Consider the following 17,683-nt stretch of genomic DNA (forward strand, 5'->3'; position numbering starts at 1 on the left):
ATCAAGGTGTAGAAACATCTCAAAGATAATCAAAAAAAAAGAGGAGGCCCCGCAGGAGCTAAATTTCAAGTGTTATACCAAAGGGTCTAAATAGTTATGTCATTGCAAAATATTTCTCATTTTTTAAAAATTTACAAAGATTTCTACCATTCCATTTTCCCTTTGTCATTATGGGGGTAGTGAGTGCAGAATGACTGGGAAAAATGTGATTTTTTTTTTTCTGCAGAAGACCACAACTTTACTTTTTTTTACTAGAGTGAAAGGGTCTAAAGATTTTCCAGACCCATTGTATAAAATCTAAACCATATATCGCATGAAGAATAACCTCTTATGTACAATCACATCATCCCACAGTTCCTATGATAGCTGTGGATCAAGTTCTGTCACTCTAGGTCTACTGCTACTTGCACCTTATGACTGTTAGGTTTACATTACTGTAGGATTTTGGTCACCTAAACTATAAACTTAGAGATCCTTTGACTGATTCCTTTCATTTACATTGGTTGAAAAAGTTAAAAGTTTTCAGCAATTTATCTCAGTTTAGTCAAGATCTATTTTTATAGGATCCAAACATAGCTGCATGCCATATACTTTGTTTAACAAAATATTTATTGGTTTTATGATGTTCCAAAATATATCAATCAAGAATGACAACATTACCGTCATGTGTAAAGTCCAGCGGCAAGTAGATTGAACAGATAAATCAGGAGTTACACTGCCAGATATAATTTCTGGTAAACATACAAAGTAAAATAAAAGGAAAGTGCCGATTTTCACTTCTTCAATTACTGCAACTCCTAATCATATTAACCAGTATAAACATTAGAGATCCATAAATGAGAGTAACGAGAGGAACACATAAGGGAAAAATGAAAGGGAAAAAAGGGATGAGGCTGTAATATGATTTATTATGTGGGTGAACCTGAAAAGGAAAAATAAAAATGAATTTACATGCCATATGTTTGGTTATGTACACATCCAAAAATGTATTTTATGCATTCAATGATCAATTAGTTTGAATCACTTTTACTAAAAAAAAAAGAGAGAGCCTACATCAATATATGCTATTTTGAACTGAACCACAGCTGTAGTAGTCTGTAGCATCTTAAAGGAGATGTCCCGCGCCGAAACGGGTTTTTTTTTTTTTAAACCCCCCCCCCGTTCGGCGCGAGACAACCCCGATGCAGGGGTTAAAAAAACCACCCGCACAGCGCTTACCTGAATCCCGGCGGTCCGGCGTCTTCATACTCACCTGCTGAAGATGGCCGCCGGGATCCTCTGTCTTCATGGGCCGCAGGGCTTCTGTGCGGTCCATTGCCGATTCCAGCCTCCTGATTGGCTGGAATCGGCACGTGACGGGGCGGAGCTACACGGAGCTACACGGAGCCCCATAGAGAAGAGGAGAAGACCCGGACTGCGCAAGCGCGGCTAATTTGGCCATCGGAGGGCGAAAATTAGTCGGCACCATGGAGACGAGGACGCCAGCAACGGAGCAGGTAAGTATAAAACTTTTTATAACTTCTGTATGGCTCATAATTAATGCACAATGTACATTACAAAGTGCATTATTATGGCCATACAGAAGTGTATAGACCCACTTGCTGCCTCGGGACATCTCCTTTAATGTACTTCTGCATGCATCCAGTTTCATACAAAGTATGAACCTGACAGAAAAAAAGCAGTAAGCCGTGTTCTATCGGATGTAGATTGCTATATGGAGGACAATAATAAAGCGACACAGTAAAGTACTTGTTGCAAAGTACAGAGTGCAAAGATTCTTGTGACTCAATGCAATGGGAATTACTGTGGAAGATGATTAGGTCATTGATTGCTATCAGGAATTACCCCACTATTTAATATCTCCGCATAAATTAGTTAATGTGTTAATTTAGATTATCTCCATTATCATGTCTACAGTTATATAATATTGTCTTTTACCATTCTATTAGTGGTGTTGCTTTCAGGCCTATGATGCTAGTATACACTCATTGACAAAAAAAATAATGCACCAAAAAAGTTGTTGGAATCAAATGAAACTATATGTGTGAATGTAATGATGATATATGTAAGTGATTACAATATTAGAGTGAAATGATACGTTTATTGGGGGAAACTGGAGCATACATAGGAGGCTCTAATACCATGTTGAGCCACCTTTAGTCTGGATACATGAGATATGGTTGGGCATGGAGGTATACAGCCTCTGTATGTTATCCTGTGGCACATTTGCCCACAGATATTACAACTAGGCCTCTAGATCCTGCACACTCGTAGGCTGCCAAAGCTGGCATCCCGGCTGGTCCCATAAAAGCTCAATTGACAATATATCTGCTGACCGGACAGGCCAACTAAGTGTGGCAACCAGGCAGAGACATTCCTTGGAAACCTTTACTATGTGTGGGCAAGCATTATTTTGCTGAAAAATGCCTGTTGGAGCCCCTGCCATGAGAGGCAACACGTAAATCCACGGGATATATGGCACATATTGCTGAGCTGTTACTGTCCCTCATATTACTACCTAGAGCATCACACCAGTAGTGGGGGCAGTTTGTTACTCCACAGCAAAGGCAGGATTGAAGACCTCACCATTAGGTGTCCATACTTGAACATGACCATCGTCAGTTCCCAAACAGAAGCTGTTCCAGTTGATAGTGTAGTGTCCCAGACTTAGGTTCACAAGGTACTTTAATTACCTCCTGTGGATTGTGTGATTGTATTCGTGATTTATTGTCTGTCATGTATAATGAAGGAGCCAGGAGGTGGTTTTGTATGTTGTATAGAGTCACTGTCAGGTCAAATGTCTGGTATTGTGTATGTCTAACTTGTATGTGTGTGGATGGGAGACACTGTACCCTCATATGTCTTGTGAGTCACCCCCAAAGGCAGTCCTGGGATTGGTTAGAGGGTTCACCCTGAATCCCCCCGGTCTAGCCAGAGGGGAGTTTCTAAATAGGAGTGCGGGAGAGTCCAAATGGAGAGAGCCCAACAGAGGAAGAGAAAAAAAAGAAGCACTCAGAGGGGAGAACTTGAGACACCTCCTAATGGGAAAAGAACAGAGCCTCAGGAAAGAGTCTATTTCCCTCCTGCTGAAATAGTCATGTGCAGACGGAACAAGACCTCTTGGTGTCACCCTGAAGATACAGAAAGCAACTGTGAGTAAGCTATCTGTGAACAAACAGAAAGGATAGTGGCCATTTAAAGTTCCTTTATTTCACCATTAATAACTCCCTCAGGATAGCATGAGAGACATTGTGTATTATCCTCTGCCTGAGAAGTAATTGATGGTGAATGCTGCCACTGTAAGGATATCGTTTGGAATTTGTTATGGACTGTATTGAGGAATTTAGGAAACTTTATACCCTTAGTTTACCAAACTATCTGTGGCTGCACTGTTTTCTATCATCCTAATTAGCATAATTAAGATAAAGGGTATTGGCTTCACAAGCTATTTGTCTATGCCCATTTGCAACCAGCGAGTGGTTGAGCCAGGCCGCAGCCAACCCTTGGATCTGAGCAGTAGAGTCACCCGTGACAACCATCTACTCAACCCCACTGTCTCCCTCAACCCAGTGAGGTCTGCGCTCGGCCACCATAATAGCAGTCCAGATTTCTCGTTCCTGTCACCGCTGCAAATGAAGGCGATGGTGTTGGGGTGTTAATGGCAAGAAATATAATGTACCTGGAAATGGTCCAGATAGAAAGAGCATTCTGTAATGAAGGTGCCATCTGTCTGGATGGTGGACAGCAAAACTGTTGGATCTGCTCACACTTGTTGGTGAGTCAAACAATCCTCTCTACTGGCAGTCCTTCTGGGTTATTCAGGGCCTGTTCGCCATGTGTGTGCCTTCACGTGACCACTGCTCCTAACACCTCCTAACAACTTAGTCAGAAGCCTAGATAGACAATTTGTCAAAACAACCATTCTTCTTCTATCATTCTAATGATGCTCCCCTCTTTCATACACTTTTACCTGAAAGTATTTGAGTGCATCGTAGGGGCGCCTAGTGGTGAACGATCTCTCAACAAGAGATACACTACAAAGTGGCCTCCGAGAACCTTTATACAGAGCAATGGGTAGAACACTTTTACAGTCGCTGGTGATAAGACCCAAAGTCTAATCAGACCACAACTGTAATCATTTACGTGACATAACTACATGTTGAGTTTTTCAGCAATCTGGCATTTCTATCTCGATGCATTATTTTTTGTCAATGAGAGTATTATAGTACATTTTGATTCTCTCTGAACTGTGCTTTTGTTCAAAAAGCGTTCCTGGCTTAGATATGTCTGTCTGTGTGGCTTTAAATACACTTAATGTGCTCACTCCTGTTTTATATTTGGTGTTTGCAAACAAATGTGCACACTGAGTGCCTGAAGCCTATAGCAGTCTTTTATAATGATGCCAACATTTGTAAAAATAACCTTCCAGCTCTGTGCCCATGCATGCAGCAGTGTAGTTGTCGGAGTCCAGGGTATACCATAAAACTTTATATGGATGGATGGCACCTGATTATGCTATACATAGTGTTATCCCTTCCCCAGTATTACCGGAGAGATTACACAAGAGATTACAGAAAGGATGGCATTCCAGCTCTGATACATTCATTACTGAGTTTTTTTCAAATTCCTCATGTGGAGACAAACTGGATTAGATTAAAAGATGGCTCCACAGTTATCCCCAGATGGCACCACTTAACTCTTTAACGATTGGCACAAGCATGAATGTGTCATAACAGATTGAACCTCAAGGGCTCTTACAACCGTGCTGGAAATTTAGCATCAGTTCTGTGTAGTCTTCTAGAAGTTTCTGCTGTTGGTAATGAAATGTCACGGGTCAGAGCTGTATGGAATTAACGTTAAGCCCTTAGTACCGAAGCCTGTTTGCCCCCTAGTGACCAACCTATTTATCAGGTTTTTTCATTATTAGATTTTTAGAGCCATAGCTTTTTAATTTTTCCATCAACATTGCCACATATGGGCTTGATATTTGCGGGGCAACTTGTATTTTTTAATGACATCATTTTGGGGTGCATATAATGTATTGTATAATTTTCATTAATTATTTGTTAGGGGGATTTAGAAAAGAAATTCATCTGTTGATTATTTGAATTTCATCTTTACAGAGTTGAGTATGGGATGCCAAATTTATGCAGTTTTTTATGTTTTGCTATTTTTGCACACTAGAACAAGTTTTTAAAGATTTGCTCTTGTGTCGCCGCATTCTAAGAGCCATGACAGTTTTATTTTTCCATCAATGGAGCTCTATGGGGGCTTGTTTTTTGCGGGATGAACTCTAGTCTTCATTTATCCAAACTTTGGGAAGATATAACATTTATGATCACTTATTCCATTTTTTGCTAAAGGAAAGATTAACATCTGCAATTCTGGTATTTTTTTTATTTTTACTTTTAAAGGTGTTCACCATGGGGTATAAATAACATGTTAAATTAGTTCTGTGGGCCAGTGTGATTACGTTGATACCAAATTTATATAGAGTTGTTTTTTCATATCTTTTTTAATGAATCTTTTTTGCCATCACCACGTTCAGGCTGGCTGCACAAAACCGGATCGGATTGTGCATGCGGGAGCCCACAGTGGAATCAGAGCCTGTGCCCAGCCGGCTTCTGCGCATACCTGTCATTGCGGCCTCCTCTTCTGTACTGCTGATGATGACATGCACAGAACAGATTTTTTTTAAACCCCTGCTTTTCCATTGACTTTAATGGAAGCCGTCCGCACGGAATCCGCTCAAAAATACAGCATGCTGCGATTTTTGGTTTCTACTTGTGTGCAGGAAAAAGCGCTTTTTCATAGCATGCTATGGAAGGTATTTGCTGCGGAACGCGGAGGCAGACACCCACTCCGGGTTCCACATTGCAAATCCAGTCATGTGCAGCCGGCCTCAAAGGCCCCTAACATTTTTTTTTTTTGTTGACAGTGTTTTGTTTGGGTTTTTTTTTTGCAACACAAGTTGTACTTATTAATGGTACCATTTGTTGATCCATACGACTTTTTGATCGCTTTCTATTTTTTTGTAAGGTGAGTTAGGTAAAATTAGCTATATCATTTTAGCATATAATATGTTTGTTGTATTTCCTTTTTCGTGCCTTTTTCTTAGGTAGTTACAAACACGGAGATATCAAATCTGCAGTGGGGTTTTTTGTGTGGGTCTTTTTACATACTTAGGGTACAGACACACAGGCGTTTTTGTGGCTGAGATTCTTGAGCACGACTTGCATCAGACAGCACGTGAACATCCCATCCGTGTGCTGACTGATGTGCTAAACACAGTACATTGACATGTACTATTTTTGTCTATAATTATTTTAGAATCGGACACAAATAGGGCCAACCAGATTGTGTGTCCTAGTAAAAAAAAAAGCCAGAGTGCATGCAATCTAAGGGCTACACAGCATTTATTTCTAACTGATTTTCAGACCAAAAAAATCAGTCCGAAAATCGGATGGACATAGCACCCATTTATTTGAATGGGAACATGCACATGGGCATTTTTTTACTTGGATTTATAATCCGAATAAAAAAAATTCTTGTTTGATTTTTGAACTACAATTGCACATGTCAATATACAGTCTCCAGCAGATCAGATAGCACACTGGGTGTCCGAGGGCTCTCCAGTGAGAGTTGTGCATGAGAATCTCAGGGACAACATCTATATTGTCCATGTAGTAAATAGGGGAAAGGTGGGGTTTTGACTTTTTATCTTTTATTGTTTTTGCATTTTGTTTTCCCTTTTTTTTTAAGGTTTTTACTTTTATCCCACTAGGGGACTTGAATTTCACCACTTTTGATTGTTCTTATAATACACTACTATACTTCAGTATAGCAGTGTATTATGTAGTCTATGACTGCTAGGGACTGAGTCTCACAGGCCACTGTAGCTGGCAGACCTGGAGACCATCTTCAAGCCTTCAAGTGCCATAGCAACCCATCATGACCTCTAGATCCTTTCCTAGGGGTCTGATGGTCGACAGAGGCAGTCCCCCCTCCCCCTGACAACCCTGTAGGCATTAGCATTGACAGCAGCATGTAAAGAGTTGAACAGCGGGGATCTGAAGTTTCTCCTGTCCCTGCTGTTAGAGCAAGCGCCTGGCTGTCATCCGACAGTCAATCACCCGCTCCCCATTTCAGTGTATCACAGCTTACTTTATAGCTGCATAGTATACAGTATTCAGTGGTTAATGTTATGGCTGATCGGTATAAATATGTCTGGCATGCACATGGCAGGAGCACATACAGTGTATATTGCCAGAAATGTTGTGGAATCAAACATGATTTCATCTTAATCAACCATGCTTCATATTCATATTATACATTTCAGATGTACTTGATTTTGTTACAAGTACCATTTACCATACATCCACCAAAAATCAATAATTGATGCCTAGCACATAGAGCACTGCAGTATAGGAAGGAGGGACATAAAACACTATGAAAGAAATGCTCCAACAGGCTTAGCAGGTATGCCTGAACATTTACTTTACACTAAAGCCAGATTCACACAGGCAAGCACAATATCAGGGCGATAATGCCGATGCGAGGCATTTTTCATTCAAAAATGCCTCGCATCACATCTTTGAAATTGCGATTCCCATGTACGTGTTTCACACGCATCAGATGATAGCAAGTGTTTCCCATAGATTTCAATGGGAAACATCACAGGGCACTCACATGCACATTGCACGGCATGCAAGTGCCATGCAAAGTCTTTAAAGGTCCCATTGAAAACAATGGGAGAGGCATTCTGAGTAGAGATGAACGAACGTACTCGGATAGGCACTACTCGTCCGAGTAATGTGCCTTATCCGAGTACCGCTGTACTCGTGCTGAAAGATTCGGGACGCGCTGCGGAGCGGGGAGCTGCAGGGGAGAGCGGGGAGGAACGAAGGGGAGATCTTTCTCTCCTTCTCTCCCGGCCGCTCTGCCCCGCTCCCCGCTGCGACTCACCTGTCAGCAGCGGAGCGCCCCGAATCTTTCAGCACGAGCACAGCGGTACTCGGATAAGGCACATTACTCGGACGAGTAGTGCCTATCCGAGTACGTTCGCTCATCTCTAATTCTAAGGAAACTCCAAGACAGAATATTCAGCAATTTTTTTATATCTTTTCAAAGGAATGGAGTTCATGTTTGTTCAAGTTTTGTGTATCTCACAACTAAAAAAAACTCCCGTGAGGTTCTCGCCCATGTGAATGAAACCTTGGGTCTATATTAAAAAAAATCCCAAAATATAGGCTACATGTTTTTATGTGAGGTTTGCATGGAAAAAAATGAAAGAACTCGTCATAAAATGCACTGAATTCAGTTATTTTATTGTTTTATTACAGCACTTTGCATGCCACGTTGTTTAAATGGAGGGCTCTGTGTAACTCCAGGATTGTGCATCTGCCCTCCGGGGTACTATGGCACCAACTGTGATAAAGGTACGTAACATACACATATCAAAGATGGAACTATCTTTGCCGTTTTTAACTTATGTACAGGTGATAACACAGGTAAAACCATTTATAAACATATTATATTGCAGATGTGTGAAGTGCTGGCATTCCATGAGAAAATATTACCTATGCCTTACTATAAAGTAAAAGACATTGAGTAAGGCAAGTTTTCCTAGTCAATACGTAATGTAGTCGAGTTATATGCCGGACAACTCATATACTGTATCTAACTATATTGCTCAAAGGTAAATGTTAAAGGACACCTATTACCTTGAAAGAGCCCCGTGACTGAGAGCAGGGGGGTGTATTTTCTGTACTCAATCGGTCCCCCATTCCTGTGCTGTCACCCAGTGAAAATCACGTGCGGTCTGAAAATCTGACTCTTTTCAGGCTGCATTTTGTGTCTTATATAGAAGTCTATGGGAGAGAACGAACAAATGGTGAAATGGGAGAGCACCAGGCGGTGGTGAAACTATCAAAAAGTGTAGGGACACATCCTTTTGACAAGGCGAATGGTAGCATCCAATCATTAATCTTTTTATACATTTGTAAGAGGAATGGTATAACAAATTTGTAAGATAAGAAACACTAGAGTTGTGTTTTTCATGGGTAATATACACTAAATGGACACTTTATTAGAGACACCCATCTAGTTGCTTGTTGGACCTCTTTTGCCCTTCAGAACCGCAGCAGTTCCTCGTGACATAGATTCCATTAGGTGTTGAAATAGTTTGGCAGGAGTACTGGCCCATGTGAACAGTATAGCTGCTTGCAATTCAATTCAATTGTCTGTTCAATCAAAACTGATTTCACTGGTCAACAAACTTTTCAAAAGTCATGTTACTGAAATAAAATCAGGCATTTGTTATCAATTAGTATGCGCTCAACACGAATATGACAGTCATATGCAAAATGCTAAATTGGCTCTATTTTTTTTGTAATCTGCAATAATGGTTTGCATCATGAAATGCATGCCAATAGTAATAGGCCTATGGTTAATACATGTAGAACATCAAGTCATAGACGATGTCTTAGATTTCTTTGCCTGTCTCTTGTCCAGCTGTTCGGGAGCATCTCTGCGAAGTGCCCAGCAGTAGTCAGGCGGCATGGTAGTGGACCATCTTCCATGGTATCTTTGTTCGCCATGTTCATCACTAACCATACCACAGTTGTCTGGAAAGAAATCCAGATAGGAATGAAGGAAGTGGATCTTTAGAGACATATTGTGGCCAAGTTTCTGATCTTGCATCAGCATGTCTTGTACTAGTTCCTTGTAGTTTTCTGCCCTAACATTCCCGAGAAAGTTTGTAGACACTAGGCGAAAAGCATTCCATGCTTGTTTCGCATCACCCTGCAGCAAGTTGTTGAACTGCATGGATCAAGAGCACAGCAGGCTTATCCTCACGGCGCGTGAGAGACTATTTGGGATATGTTTTAGTGTTTTGTATTGTTACTTAAACGTCTTTGGACGAGGAAAATTCAATAAAAAAATATTTGAATTAAAAAAAAAAAAGTTGTTGAACTGGTCATCTTGAAAGGGCTCTTAAATCTGAGGACCCCCAAAAACTCCCTCCTTTAATCTTTGCCTTACTGAGTTGAGGGAACTTTTAATGAAAGTATCAGAAAGCTGGTCCATGGCTTTCACAAGGTTCTTCACCAAACCTAGTTTGATGCTAAGGGGTGGTAGCAGGATTTTGTGAGCCTCGACCAGAGCTGGGTGCTGGATATTCTTCTCTCCAACTGCTACATTTTGTCTGCGAGTCCATTCCTTCCACAAGTAGTGCAATTCCTTGCTCGGCTAGCCCACTCAAGAAACACATGTATTTGGTATATCCCATGGAACTGGTCTCAATGTAGATGGAATGTTGGGGTAGAGTATTCTCAACTTCTTTTGCTTCATTATCCCACCAGAAAGAGGAGGAACCAAGCAGAAGTAACAGTGATTTGTGTGGTTGCTTGGCTCTCTCCACACCATGGGGACTGCAAATGGCATTGGTGGTCTTTTGCCATTCAACCACTATGAAAACTGTGTTATACATGTAGCACAGGATATATGCGGGGCCCAAGGATTATCTTGGTCGCCAATCTTGCATCCGACGTAAAGATGATATGCCTTCTTCACTTGAGAAGTGATACTTTTCGTCTGGTTGGCAAATGTCTTGGAGGCATTAGTGTTCTGTATTGTAACAGTAGCTTAAACTGTATCCCACAAAGTCTGAAATATTTTAAATGCTCAACCTTTCCAACTGGGCTTGATATAGTACACTAGTGATTAGGTGTTGATACGTACACTGGTACTATGGGAGTTACATGGTGTACTGGTTATGTTGGGGTTAGGTGTGAGGTAATGAGCTTAGAGGCAGTGACTGATCACATCTTCTTTCAATTGCTAGATGGAGGTACTAACATGCTCTAAACCAAACTGGGGACTGTAAAGGCTAGTGAAGTAGAGAAAACTTGCTTGTTATATTCCTGGAACCAATCCACAGCTATGTGATGCTTATGGCATATTGCATTGTCCTGGGGTAAAATGTCCTTCTGCCGCAGGCTAAACAGCTGCATTAATTGATTGTCAACTCCTCCGTATGGCTCTTGATTGGCTGCTAGTGTCATACTTGACCTATCAATCCACAGCCATGGGGACGGGTTGACGATTTCTTAACACAGAAAACCCAGGACCACTATTCTGCAGTGGGTTGCCAATCAGACGGCTCCAGCATCATTTACATATGGTGCATGGTGGTTTCAGAGGCTGAATTTGGGGTTCCTGAGGCAGGCTGTGAAGCGTTGAGGGTGTGTATAGCCTTTACTCCATGTCCACGTCCCAGCTGTTGTACTGGTTTAGTAGCTGCAGGGACGCTGACAGAGGTCCTTTACATGAAAGAATATAAAAGTGTAGATGGCATGATTGGGGAGAATGTTTTTACATGAGACAGCTGAACATACATGCTTTACTCTATGACATATAAGTGATTCATATCCAAAATAAGAAAACACAGGAGATACCCTGTTTCCCTGAAAATAAGACATACCCTGAAAATAAGACAGCATGAATTTCCAGAATTTTTGAGGATGCAAAATGATTTTTCAGGCTTTTTGAGGATGCTTGAAATATAAGCCCTACTCCAAAATTAAGCCCTGCTAACAGTTAATTAAAAAAGTCAATTTAAATAGTGTCCAGGCAGCTATACATGTAAAAAAGTTAAACCTTTTTGAACAAAAATTAATATAAGACACGGTCTTATTTTCGGGGAAACACGGTACAACCTAGAAAACATTAGACAAATGTTATTATGATGATATTATTAATATTACCATGTCAACACTGCAGTAATATAGCTTCCATTGATTAGGATACTACATACAAGGCATCTTGCATTTCCAACAAAGATATCTCTGAACAAAAAAGTTTACAAAAGCATTTATTTCTTCTTTGTTTCTTTATACAGCAAATTGTACTACAACTTGTCTGAATGGAGGAACATGCTTCTACCCCGGAAAGTGTATCTGCCCCTCAGGTTACGAGGGAGATCAGTGTGAAATAAGTATGTGACCAGAACCCATTGCACTGAATTTCTGCGATTCATGTGCCCTTTGTCTGTGTTAGGTTAAAATGTAGTAATTTATAACTCGCACTGCAGCTTTCAAGCTGCTTTTATTTATGTCAAGATCAAAGAATTTTCAGAGGTTTGGCATCAAAGCCTTTCACACATCCCACTGTAACTGGGTGATGTTTGAAGCACAAATGTATTTTCCTATCACATTTTCCTATCGGCCTCCACTCCAATAAGCTCACATTTAGCCTGAAATAACTTATTTGTATAGAAGCACGCTGCTTAGTTTGTAGAATGCTAGACACTACTTCAATTATTTTGACATATAGAAAAACATATACAGAAGGTTGTAAAACTAACAAAAATAAATATGAAGGATGGAATAAGCCATCAATAGTAAAAGCCTAGAATACCCGTAAAGTAATATGTGGTCTCCAGTAATATAGGTTTCATTATATGATATGTAATAAAGTATAGTGAGACGATTTGTTTATTATAGGAAGGCAGAGGAAAAAGATAAAACAAATTAGTTGAAGCAAACGTCATGAGAATCTTAGCATTCCCTATATAATGATTAGTAATTAGAGATGAGCGAGTATACTCGCTAAGGCTAACTACTTGAGCGAGTAGTGCCTTAGCCGAGTATCTCCCCGCTCGTCTCTAAAAATTCGGGGTCTGGCAGCGGGCGGGGTGCGGCGGGGGAGAGCGGGGAGGAACAGAGGGGAGATCTCTCTCTCCCTCTCTCCCCCCCGCAACTCACCTGTCACCCGCGCCGGCCCCCGAATCTAGTAATGACACTAATGATTGATGTTTGATGTATCGGAAACTTTTGAAAAGGAAATTTGCTACTTTATAACAAATCATGTAGACAGAAAGTTTTAACATGTAGTCAAGTCACCCCAATGCTTCATTTTGGTAAAGACAGATAGGTCCCTCCTCCTCAGTCACTTGTAAAGGATTCATGAAATAGTCAATGATGGGGCATGAACCAAGGGGTATGTGGAGGATTGAGGTTACTCAAAGATGTCAGCCAGTGGGTAGGAAGGTATAGCATGTAGACACAGACACCATGGAGGAGATTTATCATACGTTTTTTAACGCGCTTGCACAAAAATGTTATGACTCTTTAATAGATACACCCGTCTAAACCGCTTTCCCGAAAAGGGGGCATGGTTTATCTAGAAGGGGTGTGATCACCCTGGCCCAACACATTTATGTATAATTTACACTAAAAAACTGCTGTACTTGTATTACTTATAATCTTTATCATTCATTATAGTGTGTAGTTAGTTTGTAAAAAAAAATGTTGTCTGTCTGTGATTTTTGAATAAGTTGTTAAAAAGAAAAGAAAATTCAAGTTGGCCACCTCGTTAACTAGCATTAATGGTTTTAGGAATCTGCCCTATCAAAGGTAAGTCTTGTGTGACTCCATGTGAAACCTGAGTTATGCCCTAAATACTGCCTGTGTGTAATACATTGGACTACATACCAGTATGTAAAAAAAAAAAGTTTTCAATAAGTTTAAAAATATTAACACAAAAAATACACATAATTGTTTTTATTAAAGATTTATTTAATAAAAGTTATAAAACATAAAATTATATATCCGTTTCACATGAAAAAATTAATGTAAAACATAATTTAGGAAGTTCAGAGAATGATGCGGAAAAAAAAACATAAAAACTGGTGAAATTATTTAATATAAATTAAATGTTTATCTACAGAAAAATTATACACAAATATAGCACCCCAAAAAGCCGAAACAATATCTCACACAGCAACAGCAGCGCAAAAATAAAAGTCTTGAAACTCAGATTGCGGAAAGGCAAAAAGTGGAAAATACACTGAATTTCAAAGGCCAAGATTATCCTTATCCTTAACGACCAACGACATACAGGTACATCATCTGTAGCCAAGCCCGGTCCATACACTGCATATGCTGACTGTGTTACCCAGCTGACACTCGTCCTCAAGAGCCATGATCACAGATAACTCCTGGCTCTTCAACCATTTAGGTGCCGCATTACATGTAAGCTGTTAGACAGAGGCTGATATTTATCTCTTGCCTCAATGGTCCCTCCATGAACCTGAGCACAGGGTGACTATATAAATTTGGTATTCCTTAAAGGAGATGTCCCGCGCCGAAACGGGTTTTTTTTTTTTTAAACCCCCCCCCCGTTCGGCGCGAGACAACCCCGATGCAGGGGTTAAAAAAACCACCCGCACAGCGCTTGCCTGAATCCCGGCGGTCCGGCGTCTTCATACTCACCTGCTGAAGATGGCCGCCGGGATCCTCTGTCTTCATGGACCGCAGGGCTTCTGTGCGGTCCATTGCCGATTCCAGCCTCCTGATTGGCTGGAATCGGCACGTGACGGGGCGGAGCTACACGGAGCTACACGGAGCCCCATAGAGAAGAGGAGAAGACCCGGACTGCGCAAGCGCGGCTAATTTGGCCATCGGAGGGCGAAAATTAGTCGGCACCATGGAGACGAGGACGCTAGCAACGGAGCAGGTAAGTATAAAACTTTTTATAACTTCTGTATGGCTCATAATTAATGCACAATGTACATTACAAAGTGCATTATTATGGCCATACAGAAGTGTATAGACCCACTTGCTGCCTCGGGACATCTCCTTTAAGACTACCTGCACACAGGTGAGCGCGATATCAGGGGTGAAACTCAGCTCAATATCGCGCTCGCCCATGTGCAATGTACCTGCAGACGATAGGCGTTTTTCAGGCAAAAATGCATAGCATCGGTGAAGCTTTGATACTCTCGCGCAATTTTCACCTGCGATAGAAGATCGGTTGTGTTTCCCATTGATCTCAATGGGAAACCTCGCATGCACATCACACAGCATGTGAGAGCCATGCGAGGCATTGAAATCAATGGGCGATGCGTTCTGAGGAACGTGAAGCAATATGACATACCGCGATTATTTTCCCGCACCACCATTTTCTTGGCCGTCTGAAAGTGGCCATAATCTTATTAAGGTTGCATTCACACAGGTGATTTTCCGGCTCGAGTTCTGTTCGATTCAGAGACGGACAGAACTCACATGGGAAAAGAACTCATTCATTTGACTTGGACTCACATGATACAATTCAAAAAAATATAACATTGAAAACACATATTGAAACACGTGCTTTTTCTTTTAATTCATTAGAATTTGCTATTTGTGGATATTTTTTGTACATGATTATGGGGCAGTCATCTTTTCTGAGCTTTTGAGGATAGACCATTAATATCATATCAGTGGGGTCCGATTCTAGGCCTGCAGCGCATCAGCTGATTGAAGAGGCCACAGCCCTCCAGTTAGTAGTGTGTCCCCTTTACTGTTTACCAGGCCACGCTCTGCACCTTTTGTCGTAGCTGAAACTGCAGCTCCATTCCATTCACTTGAAAACCTTTCCTATATGCATTCTGAGACATTTTATTGCCTCATGTCATTTTAAACGGTGTTGTAAAACAATGTGCTTTAATGTAAATTGAGTATCATAATTTAAGACCAGTATGTGCCTTTGTTGGTTTTCTAAGGTAAATGTCAACAGGCATGCCGAAATGGAGGAAAATGTAGCGGCAAGAACAAGTGTAAATGTTCCAAGGGCTACCAAGGAGATCTGTGCTCAAAACGTAAGTTTTACATTTTAACCATGGAGATTAGTTATAATACAGAGTGTAGTCATTAAGACCGATCCAGCGCTATATCTCAATACTAGTATCCTGTATTGAAATAACAATAGCGTACTTGAGCAGGAAGGCATACATGCGCACACAATAGTAAGGTGCATGGGCCCCTCGGGGCCGTGGAACATGGATTTCAATTTCGTGTTGTGACCCCTATAAGTGATAGAGAGTAGAGATGAGCGAACGTGTTCGTCCGAGCTTGATATTCGTGCGAATATTAGGGTGTTCGGGATGTTCGTTATTCGTAACGAACACCATGCGGTGTTCTGGTTACTTTCACTTCCTTCCCTGAGACGTTAGCGCGCTTTTCTGGCCAATTGAAAGACAGGGAAGGCATTACAACTTCCCCCTGCGACGTTCAAGCCCTATACCACCCCCCTGCTGTGAGTGGCTGGGAAGATCAGATGTCACCCGAATATAAAAGTCAGCCCCTCCCGCGGTTCGCCTCAGATGCGGTGTGAGTTAGATGAGGGACAGTGCTGTTTGTACCGGAGCTGCTGTAGGGAAAGAATTGGTAGTTAGTGTAGGCTTCAAGACCCCCAAAGGTCCTTATTAGGGCCACTGATAGCTGTGTGTTGGCTGCTGTTAGCAGTGGCAATTATTTTTTTTCTCAAAATCGCCTCTGCAGAGCGTTGCACCCGGCATTAGGGACAGAAGTGCTGCATAGGCAGGGAGAGTGTTAGGAGTGAGTGTAGCCTTCAAGAACCTCAACGGTCCTTTCTAGGGCCATATTTAACCGTGTGCAGTACTGTGCTGGCTGCTGTTAGCTGTGCTGCATTTTTTTTTTCTTCTCAAAATCGCCTCTGCAGAGCATTGCACCCTCCATTGATACTGCAGGGAAAGAATTGTGTAGGCAGGGCCACAACACAGTTATTATTCATTGAATATACGCAGTGCTGCCTTTTGGTGGAAAAAAACTGAAAATAATTCTATTTGTCCTGCCTCTGTCCGTCCTAAGGGCGGTGGACACGTGTCGGCTGCGTGTGCAACGTTTAAAAATCAGACGCACCCAGCTACGGTTTACTGCTGGCTTCGCCATTTGCTTTCCTTAATTGGGAAAAAAAATACCTGCTCTGCCAGAGTTAATAACTCTGCTACCCTCACGTTCTGTGCCACATTAGCAGGGCCACAGCACAGTTATTAAACTTCTCATGTTCATTGAATATACGCAGTGCTGCCTGTTGGTGGAAAAAAACTGAAAATAATTCTATTTGTCCTGCCTCTGTCCGTCCTAAGGGCGGTGGACACGTGTCGGCTGCGTGTGCAACGTTTAAAAATCAGACGCACCCAGCTACGTTTTACTCCTGGCTTCGCCATTTGCTTTCCTTAATTGGGAAAAAAAATACCTGCTCTGCCAGAGTTAATAACTCTGCTACCCTCACGTTCTGTGCCACATTAGCAGGGCCACAGCACAGTTATTAAACTTCTCATGTTCATTGAATATACGCAGTGCTGCCTTTTGGTGGAAAAAAACTGAAAATAATTCTATTTGTCCTGCCTCTGTCCGTCCTAAGGGCGGTGGACACGTGTTGGCTGCGTGTGCAACGTTTAAAAATCAGACGCACCCAGCTACGTTTTACTCCTGGCTTCGCCATTTGCTTTCTTTAAATGGGAAAAAAAATACCTGCTCTGCCAGAGTTAATAACTCTGCTACCCTCACGTTCTGTGCCACATTAGCAGGGCCACAGCACAGTTATTAAACTTCTCATGTTCATTGAATATACGCAGTGCTGCCTTTTGGTGGAAAAAAACTGAAAATAATTCTATTTGTCCTGCCTCTGTCCGTCCTAAGGGCGGTGGACACGTGTCGGCTGCGTGTGCAACGTTTAAAAATCAGACGCACCCAGCTACGTTTTACTCCTGGCTTCGCCATTTGCTTTCCTTAATTGGGAAAAAGAATACCTGCTCTGCCAGAGTTAATAACTCTGCTACCCTCACGTTCTGTGACACATTAGCAGGGACACAGCACAGTTATTAAACTTAGAT

At 41.5% G+C, this 17,683-nt stretch overlaps 1 protein-coding gene across 1 annotated transcript in view; it reads left to right on the forward strand.

Annotated features, from left to right (window-relative positions):
- WIF1 (WNT inhibitory factor 1) overlaps positions 1 to 17,683 on the forward strand; it is a 98,716-nt gene that overhangs the window by 65,428 nt on the left and 15,605 nt on the right. The window contains exons 6-8 of the mRNA XM_066591575.1: positions 8,343 to 8,438; positions 11,903 to 11,998; positions 15,548 to 15,643. Of these exons, the coding sequence (XP_066447672.1) occupies positions 8,343 to 8,438; positions 11,903 to 11,998; positions 15,548 to 15,643 (288 nt within the window). The remainder of the gene's footprint in view (positions 1 to 8,342; positions 8,439 to 11,902; positions 11,999 to 15,547; positions 15,644 to 17,683) is intronic.

The sequence above is a fragment of the Eleutherodactylus coqui genome, chromosome 2 (genome assembly GCF_035609145.1).
Source record: "Eleutherodactylus coqui strain aEleCoq1 chromosome 2, aEleCoq1.hap1, whole genome shotgun sequence".
NCBI lineage: Eukaryota > Metazoa > Chordata > Amphibia > Anura > Eleutherodactylidae > Eleutherodactylus > Eleutherodactylus coqui.